The sequence below is a fragment of the Sus scrofa genome, chromosome 5, assembly GCF_054392235.1.
Source record: "Sus scrofa isolate SSC_HxYL_T2T_F1_AM1 chromosome 5, Sscrofa_HxYL_maternal_Yorkshire_Landrace_v2.0, whole genome shotgun sequence".
NCBI classification, from domain to species: Eukaryota; Metazoa; Chordata; class Mammalia; order Artiodactyla; family Suidae; genus Sus; species Sus scrofa.
Window position 1 is genome coordinate 43,592,588 of NC_139387.1, and position 23,576 is coordinate 43,616,163.

The 23,576-nt window shown below is 35.7% G+C and overlaps 1 protein-coding gene across 10 annotated transcripts in view; it reads right to left on the reverse strand.

Annotated features, from left to right (window-relative positions):
• OSBPL8 (oxysterol binding protein like 8) overlaps positions 1-23,576 on the reverse strand; it is a 176,312-nt gene that overhangs the window by 60,485 nt on the left and 92,251 nt on the right. For 2 of the 10 annotated variants that reach the window (XR_014845422.1, XM_013988327.3), the window contains exon 1: positions 4,641-4,939. The exons of the other annotated variants lie outside the window; for them this stretch is intronic. Coding sequence is in view for 1 of the 2 variants with exons in the window: in XM_013988327.3 (XP_013843781.1) it covers positions 4,641-4,785 (145 nt within the window). In the remaining variant the exon portion in view is untranslated. Of the gene's footprint in view, positions 1-4,640; positions 4,940-23,576 lie in introns of those variants that run through there. 10 annotated transcript variants of the gene reach the window in all.

The following is a 23,576-nucleotide window of genomic DNA, read 5'->3' on the forward strand; positions in this document are numbered from 1 at the left end:
ATTCTGCTCTGGGCTAATTATGATTCAACAATGATGACAATTATCATGATAATTAACAGAATAATTTTTTTTTTTTTTTTTTTTTTTAGAGCCACATCCACAGCATATAGAGGTTCCCAGGCTAGGGGCTAATCAGAGCTGTTGTTGCTGGCCTACGCCAGAGCCACAGCAATGCCAGATCCAAGCCGTGTCTAAAACTTACACCACAGCTCACAGCAACGCTGGATCCTTAACCCACTGAGCAAGACCAGGGATTGAACCTGCAACCTCATGGTTCCTAGTTGGATTCGTTTCTGCTGCGCCACAACAGGAACTCTGACAGAATACTCTTAATGAAAACAACAATAAAGCCACTAATATCCATTTGTAGGAACACTTGTGGTTTTAAGACACTATGCCAGATGGTTTACTTCTAATCTTTAAAACAATGCCACACCCTTCCCCTAAATATTAGGTATATTCTATATAACTGAAAAACTAAGGCTCATGGAAATTAAGTGACTGGACCAATGTCTATAACGGTTTATCAGAACTGATTCAAACTTAGGTCCAACTTTAGAATTCATGCTGTTTCTAGAATGCCAGGGTACCTCTCAAGATCCTAGGCCAATATCTCTAGGAGGCCTTGCTTAGATCATGTAGGCATAGTTAGCTGTCTCTTTCTCTATTTGTACTATCATGTTTCTAACAATGTACTTCAATTCTTGCTTTCATGTTCATGTCCCATACTTGACTGTGAGTTCCTGAAAAGAAGGGTCTAATTCTTTTTCATCTTTTCAAATACAAAGTTTGATAAGTTGATCCAAATATTAATAAAAATGGACCCCAATTTTATTTGTAGTAGCTTTTTAAAATATGTGAAATATAGCACACCTTCAGAGAAATGCATAAAACATAAATGTGTAAGCTAATGTATACAGTGAACATTTGCCTAATCACCCCCCAAGTCAAGAAATACAGAACTGTCAACATTCCAAAAGATTCAGTCCCCACCAGCCCCATGCCATTCCTGATCACAATCTATTTTCTCTTCTTCTCCTCAAAAGTAACTACCATGACTTGTACAATTATTATTTACCAGCATGTCACAGCAGGTATTTCATTCATTTTCAGTGCTGACTAGAATCTTACTGCATGACGATGGGTGGTTTCTAGTTTGTTCTTCTTATCAACACTTGGTGATACGAATATTCTTGGAAATGTATCTTAGTAGACATATACATTCATGAGTTTCTTTAGGGTTTAAACCTAGAAGCAGAACTCCTGGGTTAGAGTATATGTGTCTTCAACATTAAGAATACCAAATTGTTTACCAAATTGTTTATTTTTCCACTAACAGTGTGCAAGAATTCTTCTTTCTCCATATCCATAGTAACATAAGTATTGACAAATTTTTAATACTTTTGCCACTCTGTTGGGTGTGTACAATAATGGTAAATCAATGATATTTTGGTTTGCATGGCCCTGATTACTAACGATGTTGAGTACTTTCTCGTACATTAATTATCGTTTTCATTTTCTCTTTGTGCATTAAAAAAACCCCTCATTGCCACTTCTTATTTTTATAGGAATTCGTTTTTTCCCCCTTTGGCTGTGCCCAAGGCATATGGAAGTTCTCAGGGCTAGAGACCGAACCCACGCCACAGCAGTGACCTGAGCCACAGCAGTGACACCAGATCCTTAACCTGCTGAGCCACCAGGGAACTCCAATTTTTATAAGAATTCCTGGAGTTCCCATCGTGGCGCAGTGGTTAACGAATCCCACTAGGAACCATGAGGTTGCGGGTTCAATCCCTGCCCTTGCTCAGTGGGTTAACCATCCGGCGTTGCCGTGAGCTGTGGTGTAGGTTGCAGACGCTGCTCGGATCCTGCATTGCTGTGGCTCTGGCGTAGGCTGGAAGGAGCTCTGATTCGACTCCTAGCCTGGGAACCTCCATATGCCATGAGAGTGGCCCAAGAAATGGAAAAAAAAAAAAAAAAAAAAAAAAAAAAAGAATTCCTGATGTTTCCCCAGAAATTGGTTCTTTATAGTTATATTCATTACACATATCTCTCCATTATATGTTTTGTCTTTTAGTTCTCTGCACTATCTCGTTAAATGAACAGCTCTTAACTTTAATGTTGTCAAATTCAGCAATTTCATTCTTTTAACAGTTAGTGCTTCTTAGTCTTAAGAAAGTCTTCCCTAAATCTGCAGTTATGAGGATATTTTCTAATAATGTAGTAGTACAGAGAGTTTATGTTCTACTAATTCAATGGACTATTATTCTTGAATAAATTAGCACTCTGTCCTCAACTTCTAATTTGTTAAGAGAATATAAGTGCTATCATTATTGATAAATTGTAACCTTTTTATATACTTCAGTGAAATGTGTTCCATTAATGCTTAGATATAATAAAGCAAGTTTTATGCTGCTTCAGTATTCTTAAAATGAGAACATATAACATATCTACAAATGTAGATTTATTTACAAAATATAGAATTGTCACATTAAATATATTGAACATAGCCAAGAATCAAGAAATTGTATAAGAAAAAAACCTCTGAGAAGTAAAAATAGACTAAAAAGATCTATCTATGTACTAAAGCTCATACAGAGTGTCTATAAATTTCTTTACCAAAGTTTACTTATTCCAATTATTAGGTACATGGACAGAGGGTACCAATTCTATTTTATAACTCATCATAAAGAAGAAGGCCATACCAATATATTCGCAAGGTAGAAGTAACAAAAAGAAAAAAAAGATTTTCCTAAGGAAAACTAAATTGAAAGAAGGGTTGTGCTCAAACTAGTAAAACAAAGTTATCTTTAAATATCACTAATGTAGAACCTCTCTTCTAATGATGTCTGATAAAAACAATGAAATGTCCCAGAAAAAAATCATAGTTTTTATTTTAACTTAAAAAAATACATAAAAAGCCACTTCTTTGAAGTATCTAATTCTACCCTACTTCTTAGCTGACAAAACAAAACATTTTAAAGAGCTTTTGATCATAGTTGGTTGCAACACAACTGCTGGCTGTATTAAGGAGAATATGGAAGCATCACTACAAGTATGATTTCCTCTATTTCAAGAACTAAAAAACAAAGCCAATCATTTACTTTTCCATTCAAACAAATCTATTTAGAATGACCTTCAGTATATTCTTTGACAGGATAAACTGACAACTCTGTCTTCAATTACCTAATTAAGTAAATATCAAACTTCCAAAAAGTAAAGTTTTCTATTGTTTAGTAAGGTCACCTGATTATTTATATTAAGTAAACTCATGGCATGAAGGTCAGCAAACATGTGCTAGCAGACTTGCTAGCTTAAAAAAAGAAAATCAAGGAAACAAAGACAAATACAGAAATGGAATTAAGTCACATTGTAAAAGCAAGTAAATATTTAACAACATTAAAACATTTCTATGTATTGTATTTTCAGAGCCACTTCTGAACAAAGACAAATTTACACCATTTTGAGAACATTAAGAAAGAAGCATGACAGTAACCATGCTACACTAAGAAGACTAAATACAGATTATGAATGCTGTTTAAAGCTAATGCTACTTAGGCAACAATTCAGGTCTATGGTTTCCAATTCTTTTTGGAAACACTGTAAGAAAAGAAAATGAAACCAGTAAATTTATAATAATTGTCCAGGTAACATTTTCTATAAGTTGTTTCACCACCTCAAAAGAATGTATTACCTATCAACATGAATATTCACAAAAAGCCAAAAAAAGGGTAAGTATGAAAATAGAAAATATAATTCAAATATCATAAAATATGTTTCAGAAAAATATATAAAAATTAAAACAAGTTATCAGTTTCAGTCAATATTTGCCATGAGTATTAAAAGAATACTTTATTTTAAAAGAAAAAATAACCTTAAGAGTAGATATAGTTATATACCAGTTTAACATTTTGAAAAGAAAACAAAGATTGTTTATATTTTAAAATATATATCCAAATATTTGCTACAATAAGTCTTTTTCAAATGGTAAAAGATCAGTTTACATCTCACTGACCAACTGTTTCATGTATATATCATAGCTGTCGAATGCTTAATTTCATTTAATAAATATTACTCTAAAAAATAACATATTTTTAAAGCAAAATCTTATCATATACAAACACATCTAACAACAAGAAGTAAGGCATTTCAAAAATTTTATTTAGGTAGAAAACTTCACTTTAGTCAGGACCTAAACTATTAAAGTTTAAACTAAACATCACACAGTTACTATTTTGCAGAAAATAGCAAAAAAAAATCAATATTAAATATGTGCGTTTCATTTGCAAAATGCTCACAGCAATTGGTATATTAATAGAATTTTATCTCAAGTCCAGAAAAGGCTTTAATTTTATCAAAGGGTTATAGTATTTATTCCTATAAATAAAGCAAGAATTTATGCTATATAAGCACTCAAGATTCATATTTTACTGAATCATTAGTTCTCAAGTTCAAGCTTAAGAGACTGTAAAAGAAAATATGGAAAAGCCAAGCCATATAGCAGCAATTTTCAGACCTAATCTTTCACTATAGAATTGTTTTGTTAAACGAAAACAATTTAAGACGTTAAAACGTATAGTTCATTTTAATGAAAAGTCTATAACAAATTAAGAAAAGAATGCAAGATTAAACACACAAACCTGGCAACGAAGGAGAAAGTTCATTGTATCCTCCAAATGAAGCATTCCGGACAAGCTTTCGGCCATCAATTCGTGGAGGAAATAAAACAGGCGAAACCACAGTACAGGAAGAAAATCTACGTTGTTGTGAGCTCTCTTCTTTCATGGCTTAGAAGGTCTATTTAATGTATATGCTCACCCAGAAGGCTAATTAGACCAGTATGGCAATGACAGGCTTTTCTCTCACACCCCAGTGTAGCAAAACCCACCAGCACAAACAAAGGACACACACATTTAACAGCAAAGGAGGACCATAGACTGTCAAATCAGCAATAAACAGATAGAGAATGAGACTGACAGAAAAGACATTAAGGCATGCTGCTGGGTTTTTAAAAAATGAACCAATAAACAAAAAAGGCTATTTGACTCTTTTACCTTTTTATCAAACCAGTAATGCCCTGCACTTATTTGCTGCTTTAGGAAAACAAAGCAAGATCAATACTTAAGAGATTCAGGATGAAGTAATACAGTTTCTCTTCTTTTCTCAAAAAATGCAACCCTCTTCTCTCATTCATTACGTTTTTGTAGTATCTGCCATACTTCCCATCTCTCCCGATTCATTCCCTTCCAGTTTTTTGCTTACTTTGAAAATGGATATAAACATTACAGTGTTTTCTTTCCTGAAGCGTCTAGATTTATATCTAATCTACTGCTTGCTTCAGCCATGATTACAAATTCATAAGGAAAGATATTCTTTCAAGTACAGTTCTGATGGATTCTAACAGCTAAAGCAGAGAATAAACATTTAAGTCTTACCTCTAGTAAAGATATATGCATCAAGACCGTGTTAATGCAAACCAATCAACAGAGATGATTAAAAGGATACCAATAATAATGCTGTATACTACAGTATAGGGTTCTTTGAAACGGCTGCTAGAGTTCCTCTTCATTACATTTAAACTTTTCCAAATATGTAATCTGCCAACAAGTATTTCCTACTTAAAACTCTCTTTCTAAAAAATGTAACTTTATTATCCCAGTAACAAATGGACATATTTTTCTTTTCTAGGTTAAAACTAAGTGACTATATATGATCCTGCATCATTAAATCTAACAGGAAATCACCTACAGCCAAAATGATACTCTATCATCTCTTTGTACCTAATTTTTAAAATTCCAAAGAATCCTTTCCTAGCTATAGGTCAATTACTTTCCTTATATATTGTAGACTAAATTTTTTTTTTTTTTTTTTTTTTTTTTTGCTTTTTAGGGCTGTACCTTTGGCATTTAGAAGTTCCCAGGCTAGTGGTCAAATCAGAGCTGCAGCTGCTGGCCTACACCAAGGCCATAGAACACCAGACCCAAGCCGTGTCTGCAACCTATACCACAGCTCAAGGCAACACTGGATCCTTAACCCAGGGATCAAACCCACATCCTTATGGACACTAGTTGGGTTGGTAACCCACTGAGCCACAATGGGAACTGCCTAGACTGATGTTTCTGATCACAGTTCTTTCAGTTGGGAAATATACTTCTTTAGCTAGACAACAATCAATTCAATTATAACTGATTCATTCAATGGTTCATTTTTACAGGCATCTTACTATAAGATTCCAGTTTCCTTCCTCATTATGTATACATTTCAAGCTGGTTCTCCACCCATGTACAACTGCATCCCATGTAATCTCAGACTGTTTCTCTAGTCAAGAAAAGACGCTTAAAAATAAACAAACTCAATTTTATATACCTAACATATTCTTTCTCTGGCAAAGGCATTTCAAAATCAATTAGCAGTAAAAATAGTTTATGGTTGATACCCACAACTATAGCAGGTTTTGTGTTTTTGTTTGGGGTTTTTTTCCCACTTTTTTCCATATCACGACATGTAAATTATTTGATATAGGCAACAGGGAAATAATTACAATTAATTCATGCAATGGTGCTTGCCTCTCAAAGCATAAAGAATATAATATTACAAAAAGCATTTACAGTATAATGGTTAAAAAGAATTTGAAATTAAAAATGCTTGGATTGGAGTTCCCATCATGGCACAGTGGAAACGAATCTGACTCGGAACCATGAGGTTGCAGGTTCGATCCCTGGCCTCGCTCAGTGGGTTAAGGATCCCTCGTTGCTGTGAGCTGCGGTGTAGGTTGCTTGGGTTCAAATCCTAGTTCTATCCTAGTTGGATGCATTTGAGCAATTAAGCTTAATTTCTCTGTTTCCTCATCTATAAAATGCTAATAATACTACTTATATTACAGGATTGTTATAAGGACCAAATTGGGTAATACATGCAAAATCAAGAAAGGTTTCAGGTTAAAATGGTAGAATGAAGATGCTGACCTAATGTATTCCCTCCTAAAACTCAACAGAAATTACAGGAAAGGGGTATTTTTAAAAAAACTTAAACAAGTATGGGTATGTATCCCACAAGTATGTATTCCAGGAGAGGATACATCAACAACAGAAATCTGACACTGTAAAGCACGAAATGAACTTGTACTCACTGTCTCTGAAGATCAAGAAAGCAGAATCACAAACTGGCAGTAGTAGAAACTGAGAGCCAATTTTCAATCAAGTTGTTTGTTTTCTTATTGCTGAGTTTTAAGAATTCTTTGTAGGAAGTTACCGCTGTGGCTCTGTGGATTATGAACCTGACTAGTATCCATGAGGGTGCAGGTTCAATCCCTGGCCTTGATCAGTGGATTAAAGCCCTGGCATTGCTGTGACCTGTGGTGTAGGTTACAGACACAGCTCAGATCTGTGGCTGTGGTGTATGGCCGGCAGCTGCAACTCTGATTCAACCCCTACCTCAGGAAAAAAATTATTTGTATAGCTTGGATAAGTCCTTACTAGGTGTGTCTTTTGCAAATATTTTTTCCTGTCTAAAGAATGAGCTCACAAGCTCATTCTCTTGTCACTTCCACAGAGAAAAGTTTTTAATCTAAGTGTTCTAATTTCTACCTATTTCTGGTAGAACATGGTGAACTAAAAGGTAGAAAATAACTTTCCTGACCATATTACTGCCAGGTGTTTAATACCTAAACTGCAAGCTATGATGAATCCTATGTTTCCCAGGACTCACTTGCCCAATGCTTTCCATAGAAGAGATTCCTGTTAAACTCTCAAAGAAATTAAAGCCAAACTACAACCCAGAGAATGTGTTCAGCTTATCTTCTTCTAGGAAGTGTTACCAAATGGTGATAATACTATCCTTTATTTGCCCAACGAGGTTTGTGTTTACTACCCAGTCTTTCAAAATAAATCCTGAATTGTTTAGATATGTATAAAAGACAGTAATGTTATCTGAAGGGAAAATAAAAGCAAAAAAAAATCACAGAAAGATGAGGATTACTAGTTATCTAGAGCATGTAGAGGAAAAAATGGGGAAGAGATTGGAATTCATAGAGACTGTGTACCCATATTTACACAAACTTCACAAAACTTCAATAAGATTCTTTATGTCAAAGATTTAAAAATACTTGGTAAACTCAAAATACTTCATGAAAATACTTGGTAAACTAAAAAAGCATTATTTCAATTAGAACCAATGGAAACAACATTTTAAAAACTAATATTTCTGGGTCCTAGATCTAGTTTAATTATTATCTTCTTTTTTATATTACTCAATGAATTTATTAGTTATAGTTGTACAGTGATCATCACAATCTAATTTTATAGATTTCTACCCCACAACCCCAGCGCATCCCCATAATTATTATCTTCTATATGACTTGCCTAAACATCATACAATTACAAGGATAAATATAAATATATATGTATATATAATGTTTTGACTAATGGAAAGTATTTTGTAAACATAAGGAAGTAATAATAACTTACATTTTTTGAGTCTATAATCGAATTCAAAGAAAATCATTCTATTACAGTGATCTTAAGACAGGATATAATGAACTGCTGGACATTAACTTTACAAGGGAAATACAAATATATTTCTTTAACAACAACAACAAACTTTAAAAAAACAAATGTTTAAAAGCAACTTCTGGGAGTTCCCATTGTGGCTCAGCTGGTTACAAACCCAACTATTATCCATGAAGATGTGGGTTCCATCCCTGGCCTCACTCAGTGGGTTAGAGATCCAGTGTTGCCATGAGCTGTAGCATAGGCTGCAGACGCGGCTTGGATCTGGCATTACTGTGGCTGTGGCACAGGCCTGCAGCTCTGATTCAATCCCTAGCCTGGGAACTTCCATATGCTGCAGGTGTGGCCCTAAAAAAACAAACAAACAGTAAAAGCAACTGCTAATTTAAAACCAAAATCTAGATTTGTTACCCTAAAGAACCAAAGACCTGTTTTTAAAACATTTTATGTACTCTTGTGATTTCAATTTAATTTCAGGGCTACTTATATTCACTATGGGTTTTGTATTAATTTTAAAGTCAGACTAAGGATCAAACTATCTCAAAGCCAGATTTACCTCTCTGAAAAGATTTGCAGCAAAATGTACAATGGAGAAAAGATAGTCTCTTCCTTTAGCAAGTGGTGCTGGGAAAGCTGGAAAGTCACCTGTAAATCTATGAAGTTAGAACACTCCCTTACACTATACACAAAAATAAACTCAAAATGGCTTAAAGACTTAAATATTAGACATGAAATCATAAAACTCCTAGAAGAGAACACAGGCAAAATATTTTCTGACATAAATCCTGTTCTTAGATCAGTCTCTCCAGACAATAGAAATAAAAGCAAAAATAAACAAATGGGACACAACCAAACTTTTAAGCTTTTGCACAGCCAAGGAAATCATAAACAAAGCAAAAAGACAACATACACACAGGGAGAAAATATTTGTAAACAATGTGACCAACAAGGGCTCAATTTCCAAAATATACAAACAGCTCATACAACTCAATACCAAAAAACAACCCAATCAAAAAATGGTCACAATACCTAAACAGACATTTCTTCAAAGAAGACAGACAGATGGTCAATAGGCACATGAAGAGATGCTCAACACTGCCAAGTATAAGAAACATACAAATCAAAACTACAGTCAGGTACCACCTCACATCAGGCAGAATGAACATCCTCTAAAAATCCACAAATAACAGATACTGAAGAGGGTGTGGAGAAGTGAGAAACCTCCTACACTATTGGTGGGAATGTAAATTGGTGCAGCTCAATAAGGCTGTTCCACTAAGGAGAACAGAATGGAGGTTCCTTAAAAAAAACTAAAAACAGAGTTTCTATACAATCCAGCAATAGCACTCCTGGGCATACATCCAGAAAAAAACTAATTTGAAAAGATACATGCACCCCTTTATTAATAGCAGCACTATTCACAAGACATGGAAGCAACCTAAATATCCATCAACAGATGAATGGATAAAGATGTGGTATGTACACAGTGGAATACTACTCATCCATAAAGAATGAAATAATTCCATTTGCAGCAACATGGATGGACCTAGAGATGATCATACTAAGTGAAGAACGACAAATACCAACCATATTATATCGCCTAAATATGGAATCTAAAACATGACATAAATGAACTTATTGATGAAACAGAAATAGACTCACAGACAGGGAAAACAAACCTAAGGTTACCAAAGGGTAAAGGGGATTGGGGAAGGATAAATTAGGAGTTTGAGATTAGCAGGTACAAACTGTTACATATAAAACAGTAAACAACAGTTTACTACTGCATATAGCACAGGGAACTATATTCAAAATCCTGTAACAAACCATTATGTAAAAGAATATATATATAACTGAATCACTTGCTGTATACCAGAAACCAACACAACATTGTAAATCAATTACACTTCAAAAACAAAACAAAAAAAAAAACCTGTAGCGTAATCTCTTAATCACATTTACTGTGCCATGCTGGCTAGATTCAACCACTGTAAAATGTACACAAAGCTGAATATCTGGGTTAATATTTGAATTTACCATCTCATTTTACACTACATTATCTTTGTATGAAAATTAAAAAAATTTACAAAAAAATAATGTTGTAAGATCATCAAAATAGTTTCAAAGGTCATGCGAAACATTTGTGTTAGAAATAGATTTTGACCTATGGATAAACACACTCATTTAAAAGTGCTTTCAAAATTCAAGTCACCACTCATTGGTAAGTTGAAAATCAATTTAGTGGTTCACAAATAGCATTTTAAAAAATGAAATAGATTACTCCAGGATAGGAAATATTAGAGTGCATCATACTCTGCATTGTTTCATCAATCATTTGTTTTAGACTTTTTATATAACCCACCCCATACACACATTACGTTTTAGGTAAAATGTATTTCTTACATGCATTACGGTCAAAACTGGAAACTGGAAAACACTGACATAAATGATATTATTCCTTTTGAAATTCCCCTAACACAAAAAAGAACTAATATCTCCTCTTTGCCTCTGAAGAGACCAACTACATCTATTATGTTTGGTCTACGGGTTCTTTCCATATTTAAAATGGCATACATTTGCAGAGCAACAAAACCCATGAAAGTCCGTAATAAAAAGATTCTCTAGATGTTCCTGCTATAGGCCCAAAGAAAATGCCCAGCTTCAATTTCTCCTGCTATAGAACCAAAAGATTAGGACTGGAGAAGGTATCTCACTGTAATATTAGAACTCTATTGAGTTCTCTGGACAAATTTGAGATCATCTTTATTTAAAAAGCAGAAGAATAGCAAGCAGAGGCGATACTTATTTTTATTCAGGCAGCTCAGGCTTAGCGAACAAGTCCATTAATAACCTTTCTCAGGATGTATAAGTTGAGATGGGTGATAGAAAATATTGCTTTAAAATAGAAAACAACAATAAAGCTCTCGGTCATTATGTCAAAGTAATTTCTTAGCTGTAATTAGTAAAATTTTACTGATGATTATACAAGGCAATCTTATTATCTTATATTTCCTCATAAAATAACTCCACAGATTCTTAGCATTAAATATGTTCTCAACATAAAAGCACATGTAAATGCACATACAAAATTAAAAGGATAGCTTAAGATAATTTTAGGCTAAATAGCATTCTTGTCTATATATCCATTTTCACTGGAGTAAGTGTAAGACTTTCCTTTGGATGAAAAAGTTCTTTATAATTATATATGTATATTATATAATTGTTCATTCAGTAAAAATTTAATGAGCACCTACTTTGTGTTAGGAACTATGTTAAGCACAACAGAATTATGAACATAACAGTCCCTAATTTCTGCTCTTACTGAGCTTTCAACATGTGTGAGTACATGTTCATTAAAAGTTGACTAAAACTCAAGAGTCTATTCCCACAAAGTAAATGTTAAATGAGGTGCTTAGGTTTCTTTCTAAGACTGTTCACAAGAATTGATTTAACTGAAAATGTATGAAGAGTACTTGTGAATGTAACCATCATAATACTACCTAATAACTATATAGCGATTGTTTTCAAAAGTGTTTTCACATATGTTCTCAATAGACGCAAAGAACAACGGTAAGAAACATAAAAGGAGTATTATTCTGTTTATAGGTAATCTGAGACACAAAGGCTCAACATTACATAGTAAACAAGCAGCAGAGCCAGGATTAGAATCCAGTCATGTGGAGTAGAATTAACTTCTCCCACCTCCATAATTCTGCTTTCCCTAAGCCTGCAAAAACAAATGCCAGCATCAAGCAGTTTTGTGGTAAAGTGAGACTCAAAGACTGAGGATTAAAAAAGTTCATTCCTTGGAGTTCCCGTTGTGGCTAGGTGGTTAACGAATCCAACTAGGAACCATGAGGTTGCAAGTTCGATCCCTGGCCTTGCTCAGTGGGTTAAGGATCTGGTGTTGCCGTGAGCTGTGGTGTAGGTCGCAGACTCGGCTCAGATCCCCCGTTGCTGTGGCTGTGGCACAGGCCGGCGGCTACAGCTCTAATTTGACCCCTAGCCTGGGAACCTCTCCATATGCCGCGGGAGTGGCCCAAGAAATGGCAAAAAGACAAAAAATGAAAATAAAATAAAAATAAAAAAGTTCATCCCAGGCAACAAAAGGTCTATGGTGAGAAGGAAGAAAATGAGAAAAATCTTAATGATAGTGAAAAAAGAAAGAGGCAGCTACAGGACAAAAAACACTCAACTGGCTCACTCTTTACATAAAAGGACATTCTGTAAATCACAGAGTCAATTCAAAACTTTTTAAAAAGTCCATGTTTCAAAAATTCTTCCACTGGAAAGCTGTGCAAAATCCATGTTATAAGAAAGCTAACTCTCTGCTATCTTATAACTGAGTTCTTGAAATGTAACAGATAAAGAAAATGCCCCCCCCCTCCTGACTCCTGCTGTTCCCATTTAAAACTGTTAGTGTTCCATAAGTAACTAGTCTTTCAGACCTTCTCTCCAAGCGTAGGCACCAAGTTACAGTCAACATTGCTTGCTCTAGGATGGCAAGAATGGATACTGAGTTCTCCATTCCCTCTCCTAGCTGATGTCTAAATACTGGTGCCAAAGCTCACATCTTACTTACCCACAACCATTTGATCCAACTCTATCCAAGCTTTGGAGTTGGCCATAAACTGTAGGTTGCCACAGTTCAGAAATTTCCTAATGATGGGCCCAACAAGGTCCTAAAGAAGCTTTTTTGATTCCACAGTTGTAATCACATCTCTAACTAACCTCATGGTCTATTACTCCATCTAAAATACAAAGATTTTCCTTATCTTTTACCCTACACCCACGATCTCCTGACATAGGTAAATCACTTAAGTCTATGGTTCCTAGATTTTGAATTTTGGGAACAGTAAAATTTTTCTCCCAAACTGTAGCACTGTTATCAGAGTTTTCATCTTGTTAAGTTTTGTTTTGTTTTGTTTTGTTTTCTTTTGCTTTTTGGGGCCGAATGCTCGGCACATGGAAGTTCCCAGGCTAGGGGTTGAATTGGAGCCACAGCTTCCAGCCTACACCACAGCCACAGCAACACGGGATCCAAGCTGTGTCTGCAACCTACTGTGTCTACACCACAGCTCACAGCAACGCCAGATCCCCAACCCACTGAGTAAGGCCACGGATCAAACGTGCATCCTCATGGATACTAGTCATATTCGTTTCCACTGTGCCACAATGGGAACTTCTATAACACATTTTTTTTTTTTAGTAATTTTTTTTATTTTCCCACTGTACAGCAAGGGGGTCAGGTTATCCTTACATGTATACATTACATTTTTTCCCCCACCCTTTCTTCTGTTGCAACATAAGTATCTAGACAAAGTTCTCAATGCTATTCAGCAGGATCTCCTTGTAAATCTATTCTAAGTTGTGTCTGATAAGCCCAAGCTCCCAATCCCTCCCACTCCCTCCCCCTCCCATCAGGCAGCCACAAGTCTCTTCTCCAAGTCCATGATTTTCTTTTCTGAGGAGATGTTCATTTGTGCTGGATATTAGATTCCAGTTATAAGTGATATCATATGGTATTTGTCTTTGTCTTTCTGGCTCATTTCACTCAGGATGAGATTCTCTAGTTCCATCCATGTTGCTGCAAATGGCATTATGTCATTCTTTTTTATGGCTGAGTAGTATTCTATTGTGTATATATACCACCTCTTCCGAATCCAATCATCTGTCGATGGACATTTGGGTTGTTTCCATGTCCTGGCTATTGTGAATAGTGCTGCAATGAACATGCGGGTGCATGTGTCTCTTTTAAGTAGAGTTTTGTCCGGATAGATGCCCAAGAGTGGGATTGTGGGGTCATATGGAAGTTCTATGTATAGATTTCTAAGGTATCTCCAAACTGTTCTCCATAGTGGCTGTACCAGTTTACATTCCCACCAACAGTGCAGGAGGGTTCCCTTTTCTCCACAGCCCCTCCAGCACTTGTTATTTGTGGATTTATTAATGATGGCCATTCTGACTGGTGTGAGGTGGTATCTCATGGTAGTTTTGATTTGCATTTCTCTTATAATCAGCGATGTTGAGCATTTTTTCATGTGTTTGTTGGCCATCTGTATATCTTCTTTGGAGAAATGTCTATTCAGGTCTTTTGCCCATTTTTCCATTGATTAGTTTTTTTTGCTGTTGGGTTGTATAAGTTGTTTATATATTCTAGAGATTAAGCCCTTGTCCGCTGCATCATTTGAAACTGTTTTCTCCCATTCTGTAAGTTGTCTTTTTGTTTTCTTTTGGGTTTCCTTTGCTGTGCAAAAGCTTTTCAGTTTGATGAGGTCCCATGGGTTTATTTTTGCTCTAATTTCTATTGCTTTGGGAGACTGACCTGAGAAAATATTCATGATGTTGATGTCAGAGAGTGTTTTGCCTATGTTTTCTTCTAGGAGTTTGATGGTGTCCTGTCGTATATTTAAGTCTTTCAGCCATTTGGAGTTTATTTTTGTGCATGGTGTGAGGGTGTGTTCTAGTTTCATTGCTTTGCATGCAGCTGTCCAGGTTTCCCAGCAATGCTTGCTGAATAGACTTTCTTTTTCCCATTTTATGTTCTTGCCTCCCTTGTCAAAGATTAATTGACCATAGGTGTCAGGTATAACACATATATTTTTAAACCTGTAATTCATAATCTTCATCAATTCATAAAAGGATATTAAATATCATACAGCAGGAAGACTATAATCTCATAATAACGGACTCCTTTATATTGAATGAATTTCACTTAGTGAAAACTCATAATAGTGTATTTATTTTTCTCCTGTAGTTAAGAGAACTAGGAAAACACCACAGGCACCAGCACCAGTCCACAGACTATACAATCAGGACCAAGATAGGCAAATGCACCACAGTCTTCCTCTGTGGGCATATTTCCCAATATTTTTTAAGTAAGTGGTGCCCTGAAATAAAGTATTAAAACAATGGAATTATTTTTTCCCCTAAATGTTTGGTAGATCTATCTGGGATTCATGTTGTCTTTGTAAAGGCAATCTATATTACTAATTAGATTACAAAAATCACTAGAATTTTCTGTTAGTCAATTCTGAAAAGTAGTATCTTTCCAGAAATTTGTTTACTTTGCCTAATTTTTTAAGCTTGTTGGCTTAAAGTTTTTTATACTCTCTTTCAAACATTTTATGTTTTTAGTTGTTGTTGGAGGCATGAATATGCCACTGACAAAGAATGGAAAGAAAAGGCTGGTGCCATAGAGTGGCTGTAGAGGTCAGTCTATACAGTCTTGTGACTCTCTCATGACCCTTGAGGCAAAATGAATGAGAACAACATCAAAGAATGGCATCTTGAAAACAAGACTGCTGAAGCACTGATGTTGCTGATGGAAAACCATCAGCTCTGACATTCTCAGGACTGGAGCCTTGGGGGATTTATGGGAGAGGCCATTGATGGCTTGAAGCAAACAACAAATTACACATATTACGGCCTGGTTGGGCTAAAACATTTATGACTACTTTATGTGCTTAGGAATGCCTGTCCTAGCACATCTTGCTTCCAATCTGTTTGAAGTAAAATACCAATGTATCCCCTGCACATACAAGGAAGTAGAAAATAGTAAAATAAAAACTGAGTTGGCTCAGAGGGTTGCTATTGCCTCTTGAAGGCAGTAGCCCCCTGACCCCCACTCTATTTCTGCGTCTCTTTCTCCTTATTTCTGCAGCACCGCTGCCTTCGGGACCTGGGTTGACAAGAAGGCCTTGTCAAGCTGTGTCCCCTTTTCGTTCTTAATGAGTTTTATTCCTTTTTGCCCCTTAATATTGTCAAAGGTTGATAACTTTATTAGTGTTTTTGAACAACCCACTTTGTCTTTCCTGATACTTTCAACCATGTCTATTCTCTTACCTTTATTTCCTTCCATTTACTTTGGGTTTATCCTATTATTTTTCTGATTAATTTAAATATTTATCTAATTCATTACTTTTCAGCCTTCTTTCTTGTCAGGTATCAGCATTTTTTAGATTTCCAATTTGGCAATTACAAGGCTTCCTTAGGCAAAGGATGGCTGTCTTTCATCAGTTCTGAAAAGTTCTCAGTATTACCTATTTTAACATTGCCTTTAAACCATGACATTACATTATGCAAATTATCATTCCAAATGATACAGACTTTGGTCTGGATGGTAGGCAGTTTACGTAGAATCTCTCTGATGGTATCTTGTTACCTCATGTGTTTACTGATGTTTCCACATCCTTGTCAGAATTTGGTATTGTCAATGTTTTGGATTTTATCCATTCTAATATGTGCAAAATGGGATCTTGTTGTTTACTAATGTTTAATTATAGTTCATATGTAATTGTTTTTGACCACGCCCGAGGCACGAGGAAGTTCTCAGGCCAGGGATCAAACCCATGCCACAGCAGTGACCAGAACCACTGTAGTGATAATGCCAGATCCCTAACCTGCTGTGCCACTCCTATATGTAATTTCTTGAGGCCCTGTGTTTACTTTTTTTATTTTTATTTTTTGCTTTTTAGGGCCATACTTGCAGCATACGGAAGTTCCCAGCCTAGCAGTTGAATCAGCGCTACAGCTACTGGCCTTTCCCACAGCCACAGAAACACGGAATCTGAGCTGTGCCTGCAACCTACACCACAGCTCACAGCAACACTGGATCACCAACAGGCCAGGAATCAAACCCTCATCCTCATGGATACTAGCCAGATTTTTTTCTGCTGTGCCACAAGGAAAACTCCCAAGACCTGTGTTTAAAATACTCTCCTCTAAAGAGGATCCGTGCCTATTCTTTCAGGCATCTAAGAATACTAATAACACAAGAAGGGAGCTGCTTTTATTTTTGTGACAGAGGTAGTATAAATTCTGATCCCAAGCCTAGATAAGTATGTTTTTGTTTCTGAAGGAAGAATCCCTCACTCTTTCCTTATTCTACCTAGAGTCAGGACCAAGACAGGCAAATATACCACTGTCTTCCAATTTTTTTTTTTTTTTTAAACTAAGTGCTGCCCTGCAGAATTCCTAATTTCAGATGGAGAGATAACAATCCAATTTTCTATCAAAAATGGGCTACAGGCTTTTTCTCCTTTCTCTTGTTAAAACTCAAGCTTTAGGAATTAACAAGTGCCAGTCAGATATGCTTCAAATGCTGGTTCCAGAGCTCATAACCTCTCCAGATCTCCTCTCTCTTAGCAATTCTGCCCCTCTTACTAAGTCCCTTACTTTACTGACCACTAGTCACACTTTAAAATACATTTTAAAACACTACATCCAGCATTTTGATGTTCTTATTAGGAGGATTTTCTCTGAACATTTAGTTTGCCATGTTACTAGAAATGAAAGTATAGTTACATGTTTTCATGTTTCCTTATGTTTTCTTACTTTTGTCCCTAAACTTCACAACTACAAATTATACTCTTGAAGGCAAGGGCTGAGAATTTGGTTTGTTCTTTCTTTCTAGTACAGAACTATGAACCAAACAGGCTAAATAAAGGCCAGCTTGACAGAGCAGACCTTTGGAAAGTCCTGGAATCCCCAGGTGGTATGTGTCCCTCTGTGACAAACATCCTTCCTTCACCTGGAAAGAGATGAGTCTGCTAAACTTTCACTGTTTCATCCTTAAATAAAATTTAATATATGTTCAAAGTGATGACAACCAAAGAAATGGGAACAAAAATTTCTATGAAACTATTATTTATCTTGTCTCAGAAATTATGCCAATATTACTTGGTAATAAGTTAAATTGATATTTATCTTGTTATCTATTTATGAAAAATACAGAAAGCTTACCTCCACAAGCCTCCAATAAGGAAAGGAAAATTGTGGCAACTCTTTGACCATTCTTGCTAAGAGGGAGATCTCAACCTCTCAGACTTTTGAAATAAATGGGGGGTGTGGGGGTGGAGGAGAAATCCTACCAGAAAAGAGCTGAGAAACTAGTGCAGGTAGTTTGACAGTCCTTTCTTATTAAATAAACAGGGGGAGGGGGAAGAAATATATGAATGAGAAAAGCATATGTTAGCTTTTTTAATGTACATCTTACTGCTTTGTTAAAGAAGTAATTAAGAAGGCCTGGCAAGGATAAGACAGAATTTCTCATCTTTGTAAAGATGCTTAAAACAAAGCTGAATTATTCATTCTCACTTTCCAATAAATAATTTCAAAGTACTTCAGTTTCCCCTGCAGGAACAGTTAATGAACATAGAAATTGCAATGCTTCACAAGAGAGATTTAGAAAAATATTTTATTTTTTAATATTTTATTCTTATTTTGTTAACTTGCCAATCATTATACCCTCTTGCAATATTTAATAGGTACTTTCATAGCTCTATGAAGCAACTACCCAAAAAAAAGGATTAAAAAAATTTTAAAACAGAAAATAACCATGTCTTAAGAAATAACTTCAGAAATCTAACTTATTGAGGGCTCAAAAACGTAGAAGGAAATCAACATAACCTCTACTTTATACTATTTCTAAAGAAAACCACCTACGGCTATAAACCAAAGCACAGAATCTAGGGAAAAAAAAGATAGTGTGTGTGGGGGGTACAAATTCAAGTTTTCCTTCAGGGAAACAATTTTCATGAAATATAACATACATATGAGAGAACACACTTGCTATGTGTATATGGTCTCATGTATATTCAGAATCAATTCTAGAAATGTCTTACCAAGGAAGGAGGAATTGCTTCGGTTCATGGAGGAAACTGACTTCTAGGTCTTCTTTTGTCTACGAACCATTTAATGAAGGTACTCTGCATTAGTCATCTGAGATTATGCCAACGATGTCTAAAACTGTCCCCTAGGGAATCTGGTATAACATCCTCACAATAATAAAGTCTCTGTTAAAGAAAATCCTCCTTTAAAGTTTTTTGTAAAGTTAGAAAGTATTAGCTACAGATCCACAGTGTCATGTTTAATGCTGCCAGAGCATTCAAGGTGAAGGGGTTGGTTTCACAGGTTTAAGAGAATTTATTAAAGGATAAGAGAAATGCAATACTAAGCATAAATATTTTAATGCAAGCTTAGATAAACCAAATATGGCCTAAATTAATTATGATAAAACTGATAAAAGAGGTAAAACTCTTAATCTTAAAAGTTTTAAAATTTTATTCACTTAAAAATTAGTTTGAAATGGATTCATATAAATTTTGGCAAAGTAACATTTTACATTCTATAATTAAAAGATGGATTTTTAAAAGTAAAAGTATAAAAACAACTTTTATGACCAACGAATGAAAAGGTAGCTATGAAATAATTATTAGTAACTTATCAAGCTTTGATAACAAATTCAAACATGATCCAGAGGGAATACAGCATCTGTCTGTGAGATGAGCTATAACTTAGTCTCTAGGCTGCATTCCCATTGTGCTTACTCAAAAGTACAGGGGAAAGGGAGACAACAAGCCTAATTAATTTACAAGTCTTTTCTTTCTTGATAAACAATTGAAATATATTACATTCAAACAAAAGTCAGCATAAAACAAATTTTATCCTACTTAAGAGATCGTAATCACACTTAAAACTATTTTGAAGTAAGCTGGTACTTAGTCTCCAAACAGAGAAAACATCTGGCAAATACACAATATTTGGAATAATCTGATTCACCATCATAATCTAAACATATAACAAATAAAAGATTATCTTTTTTTTTGGTCTTTCCTAGGGCCGAAGGCTAGGGGTCTAATCAGAGCTGCAGCTGCCGGCCTATGCCAGAACCACAGTAACACGGGATCTGAGTCACGTCTGCGATGTACACCACAGCTCATGGCAACACCGGATCCTTAACTCACTGAGCAAGGCCAGGGATCGAACCTGCAACCTCATGGTTCCTAGTCGGATTCGTTAACCACTGAACCACAACAGGAACTCCATAAAAGATTATTTTGATGAGTGTGGACTTTAGTTAGGAGAGCCAGAGTATCCCTAATTCCTAAAAAAAAAAAAAAAAAAAAAAAAGGCTCCTAAAATGATGGAAGGAAACCACACTGCAAAAAATTAAAAAAAAAAAAAAAACCTTTGACAAAATCCAACACCCATTTCTGATAAAAACCCTTCAGAAAGTGGGTATAGAGGAAACCTACCTCAACACAATAAAGGCCATATATGAGAAACCCACAGCGAACATCATTCTCAATGGTGAAAAGCTGAAAGAATTCCCACTGAGATCAGGAACAAGACAAGGATGTCCACTCTTGCCGCTACTATTCAACATAGTTTTGGAATTCCTAGCCACGGCAACCAGAGAAGTAAAAGAAATAAAAGGAATCGAATTGGAAAGGAAAAAGTAAAACTATCACTACTTGCAGATGACATGATACTATACCTAGAGAATCCTAAAGACTCTACCAGAAAACTGTTAGAGCTCATCCATGAATTTGGCAAAGTCGCAGGATACAAAATTAATACACGGAAATCGACAGCATTTCTATATACTAACAATGAAAGATCAGAAAGAGAAATGAGGGAAGCAATCCCGTTTCCCATCACATCCAAAAGAATCAAATACCTAGGAGTAAACCTATCTAAAGAGACAAAAGACCTGTACTCTGAAAACTATAAGACACTGATGAAAGAAATCAAAGATGACACAAATAGATGGAAAGATATACCATGCTCATGGATTGGAAGAGTTAATATTATCAAAATGACTATACTACCTAAGGCAATTTACAGATTCAATGCAATCCCTATCAAATTACCAAGGACATTGTCACACCACTTGAACAAAATATTTTCAAGTTTGTTTGGAAGCACAAAAAAAGACCCAGAATAGCCAAAGACATCCTGGAAAAGAAAAATGGAGCTGGAGGAATCAGGTTCAGGGACTTCAGACTATACTTCAAAACCACAGTCATCAAAACCGCATGGTACTGGTACAAAGACAGAAATATAGATCAGTGGAACAGGGTAGAAAGCCCAGAATTAAACCCATTCACCTACAGCCAACTATTCTATGACAAAGGAGGCAAGAATATACAATGGAGAAAAGACAGCTTGTTTCCCAGTGCTGGGAAAACTGGACAGCCACATGTAGAAGAATGAAATTAGAACACTCCCTAACACCATACACAAAAAGAAACTCCAAATGGATTAAAGACCGAGATATAAGACCAGATACTATAAAACTCTTAGAGGGAATCATAGGCCAAACACTCTCTGACATAAATGACAGCAACATCTTCTCAGATCCACCTCTTACAGTATTGATGATAAAAACAAAAATAAACAAATGGGACCTAATCAAACTTAAAAGTTTCTGCACAGCAAAGAAAACCCTAAACAAAATAAAAAGATAACCCACAGAATGGGAGAAACTCTTTGCAGGTGAATCAACTGACAAGGGATTAATCTCCAAAATGTATAAACACCTTCTGTAGCTCCATACCAAAAAAACAAACAACCCCATCCAAAAATGGGCAGAAGATATAAACAGACAGTTCTCCAAAGAAGACATACAGATGGCCAAAAAAACCATGAAAAGATGTTCAACATCACTCATTATTAGAGAGACGCAAATCAAAACCACTCTGAGGTACCACCTTACACCAACCAGAATGGCCATCATCCGAAAGTCTACAAACAGTAAGTGCTGGAGAGGGTGTGGAGAAAAAGGAACCCTGTTCCACTGTTGGTGGGATTGTAAATTGGTGCAACTACTGTGGAAAGCAGTATGGAGATTCCTTAGAAAACTAAACATAGAACTACCATTTGACCCAGCAATCCCACTCCTGGGCATCTATCCAGAGAAAACCATGACTCCCAAAGACACATGTACTCTGATGTTCACTGCAGCACTATTTTCAATAGCCAAGACATGGAAACAACCTAAATGCCCATGGACAGAGGAGTGGATCAAGAAGTGGTACATATACACAATAGAATATGACTCAGCCATTAAAAGGAAAGAAATAATGCCATTTTTAGCAACATGGATGGACCTAGAAACTATCATGCTGAGTGAGGTCAGTCACACAATGAGACACCAAGATCAAATGCTTTCACTGACATGTGGAATCTGAAAAAAGGACAGACTGAACTTCTTTGCAGAACAGATACTGACTCACAGACCTTGAAAAACTTATGGTTCAAGGGTGAGGGGATGTGCTGGGGTTGTGGGATGGAAATCCTATAAAACTGGATTGTTATGATCATTGTACAACTATAAATGTAATAAATTCATTACATATAAATGTAATAAAAATTAAGACTAGTTTTTAAGAGAAAGTGACTAAGTTAAATTGTTACGAATCAATATGTATAAAGGAGAATCAGCCAGGAAACAGGAACAATGAAAATCTGCCATTCTAAAGCACTAGCAAAACACAAATTTCTAACACCATTATGTACAGAAAAAGAAAATACCTAATCTGGGAGTTCCCTGGTGGTTCAGTGGGTTAAGGATCTGGCACTGTCACTCCTGTTGCTCTGTTTACAGCTGTGGTATGAGTTCAGTCTCTGGCCAGGGAACTTGCACATGCCGTAGGCGTGGCCCCCCAAAAATTACATAGTGGAACAGTTAAGACTATGGGCACTGACAGTCCTGAATTTGAAACCTGCCTCTGGCATTTATGAGTTTTGTGAATTTCAACAAATTTTCTTAACATCTCTAATACTCAACTGTTTCCTTGTAAAGCAGACATAGTAACTATGCCTATGTCTCCTAGGTCTTATGGGGTTGTTTCAAAAGTTAAATACAATTTTGCATATAAAACGTTTACCATAATAGCCAAACTCAGTAAGTGCTCAATAAATGGTAGCTATTAGTATGATTCCAGCGAATAGCACCAAAACAAATGCCAATTTAAAATAAATAAATGAATGAATCTATCTTGATGGTCATCTACTCTCCTTAGCAAATGCAGAAACAATGTTATATGTGAGGTTCATGTTAGAGAAGGGGCTTCTAACACATGAAGATCACTTCCAAAATTGCATTTATTTATTCAAAAATGAGCCTATAAGCTCATAATGGCAAGGACCAGCACATAGTAAGGACTCAGTAAAGACATTTTGTTTACTTACTCAACACCAAAGTACCTACTATGTTCCATGTACAATGCTAGGCATGGGGGAATATTAAAAACAAAAAAACAAAAAAACAAATTCTGCCCT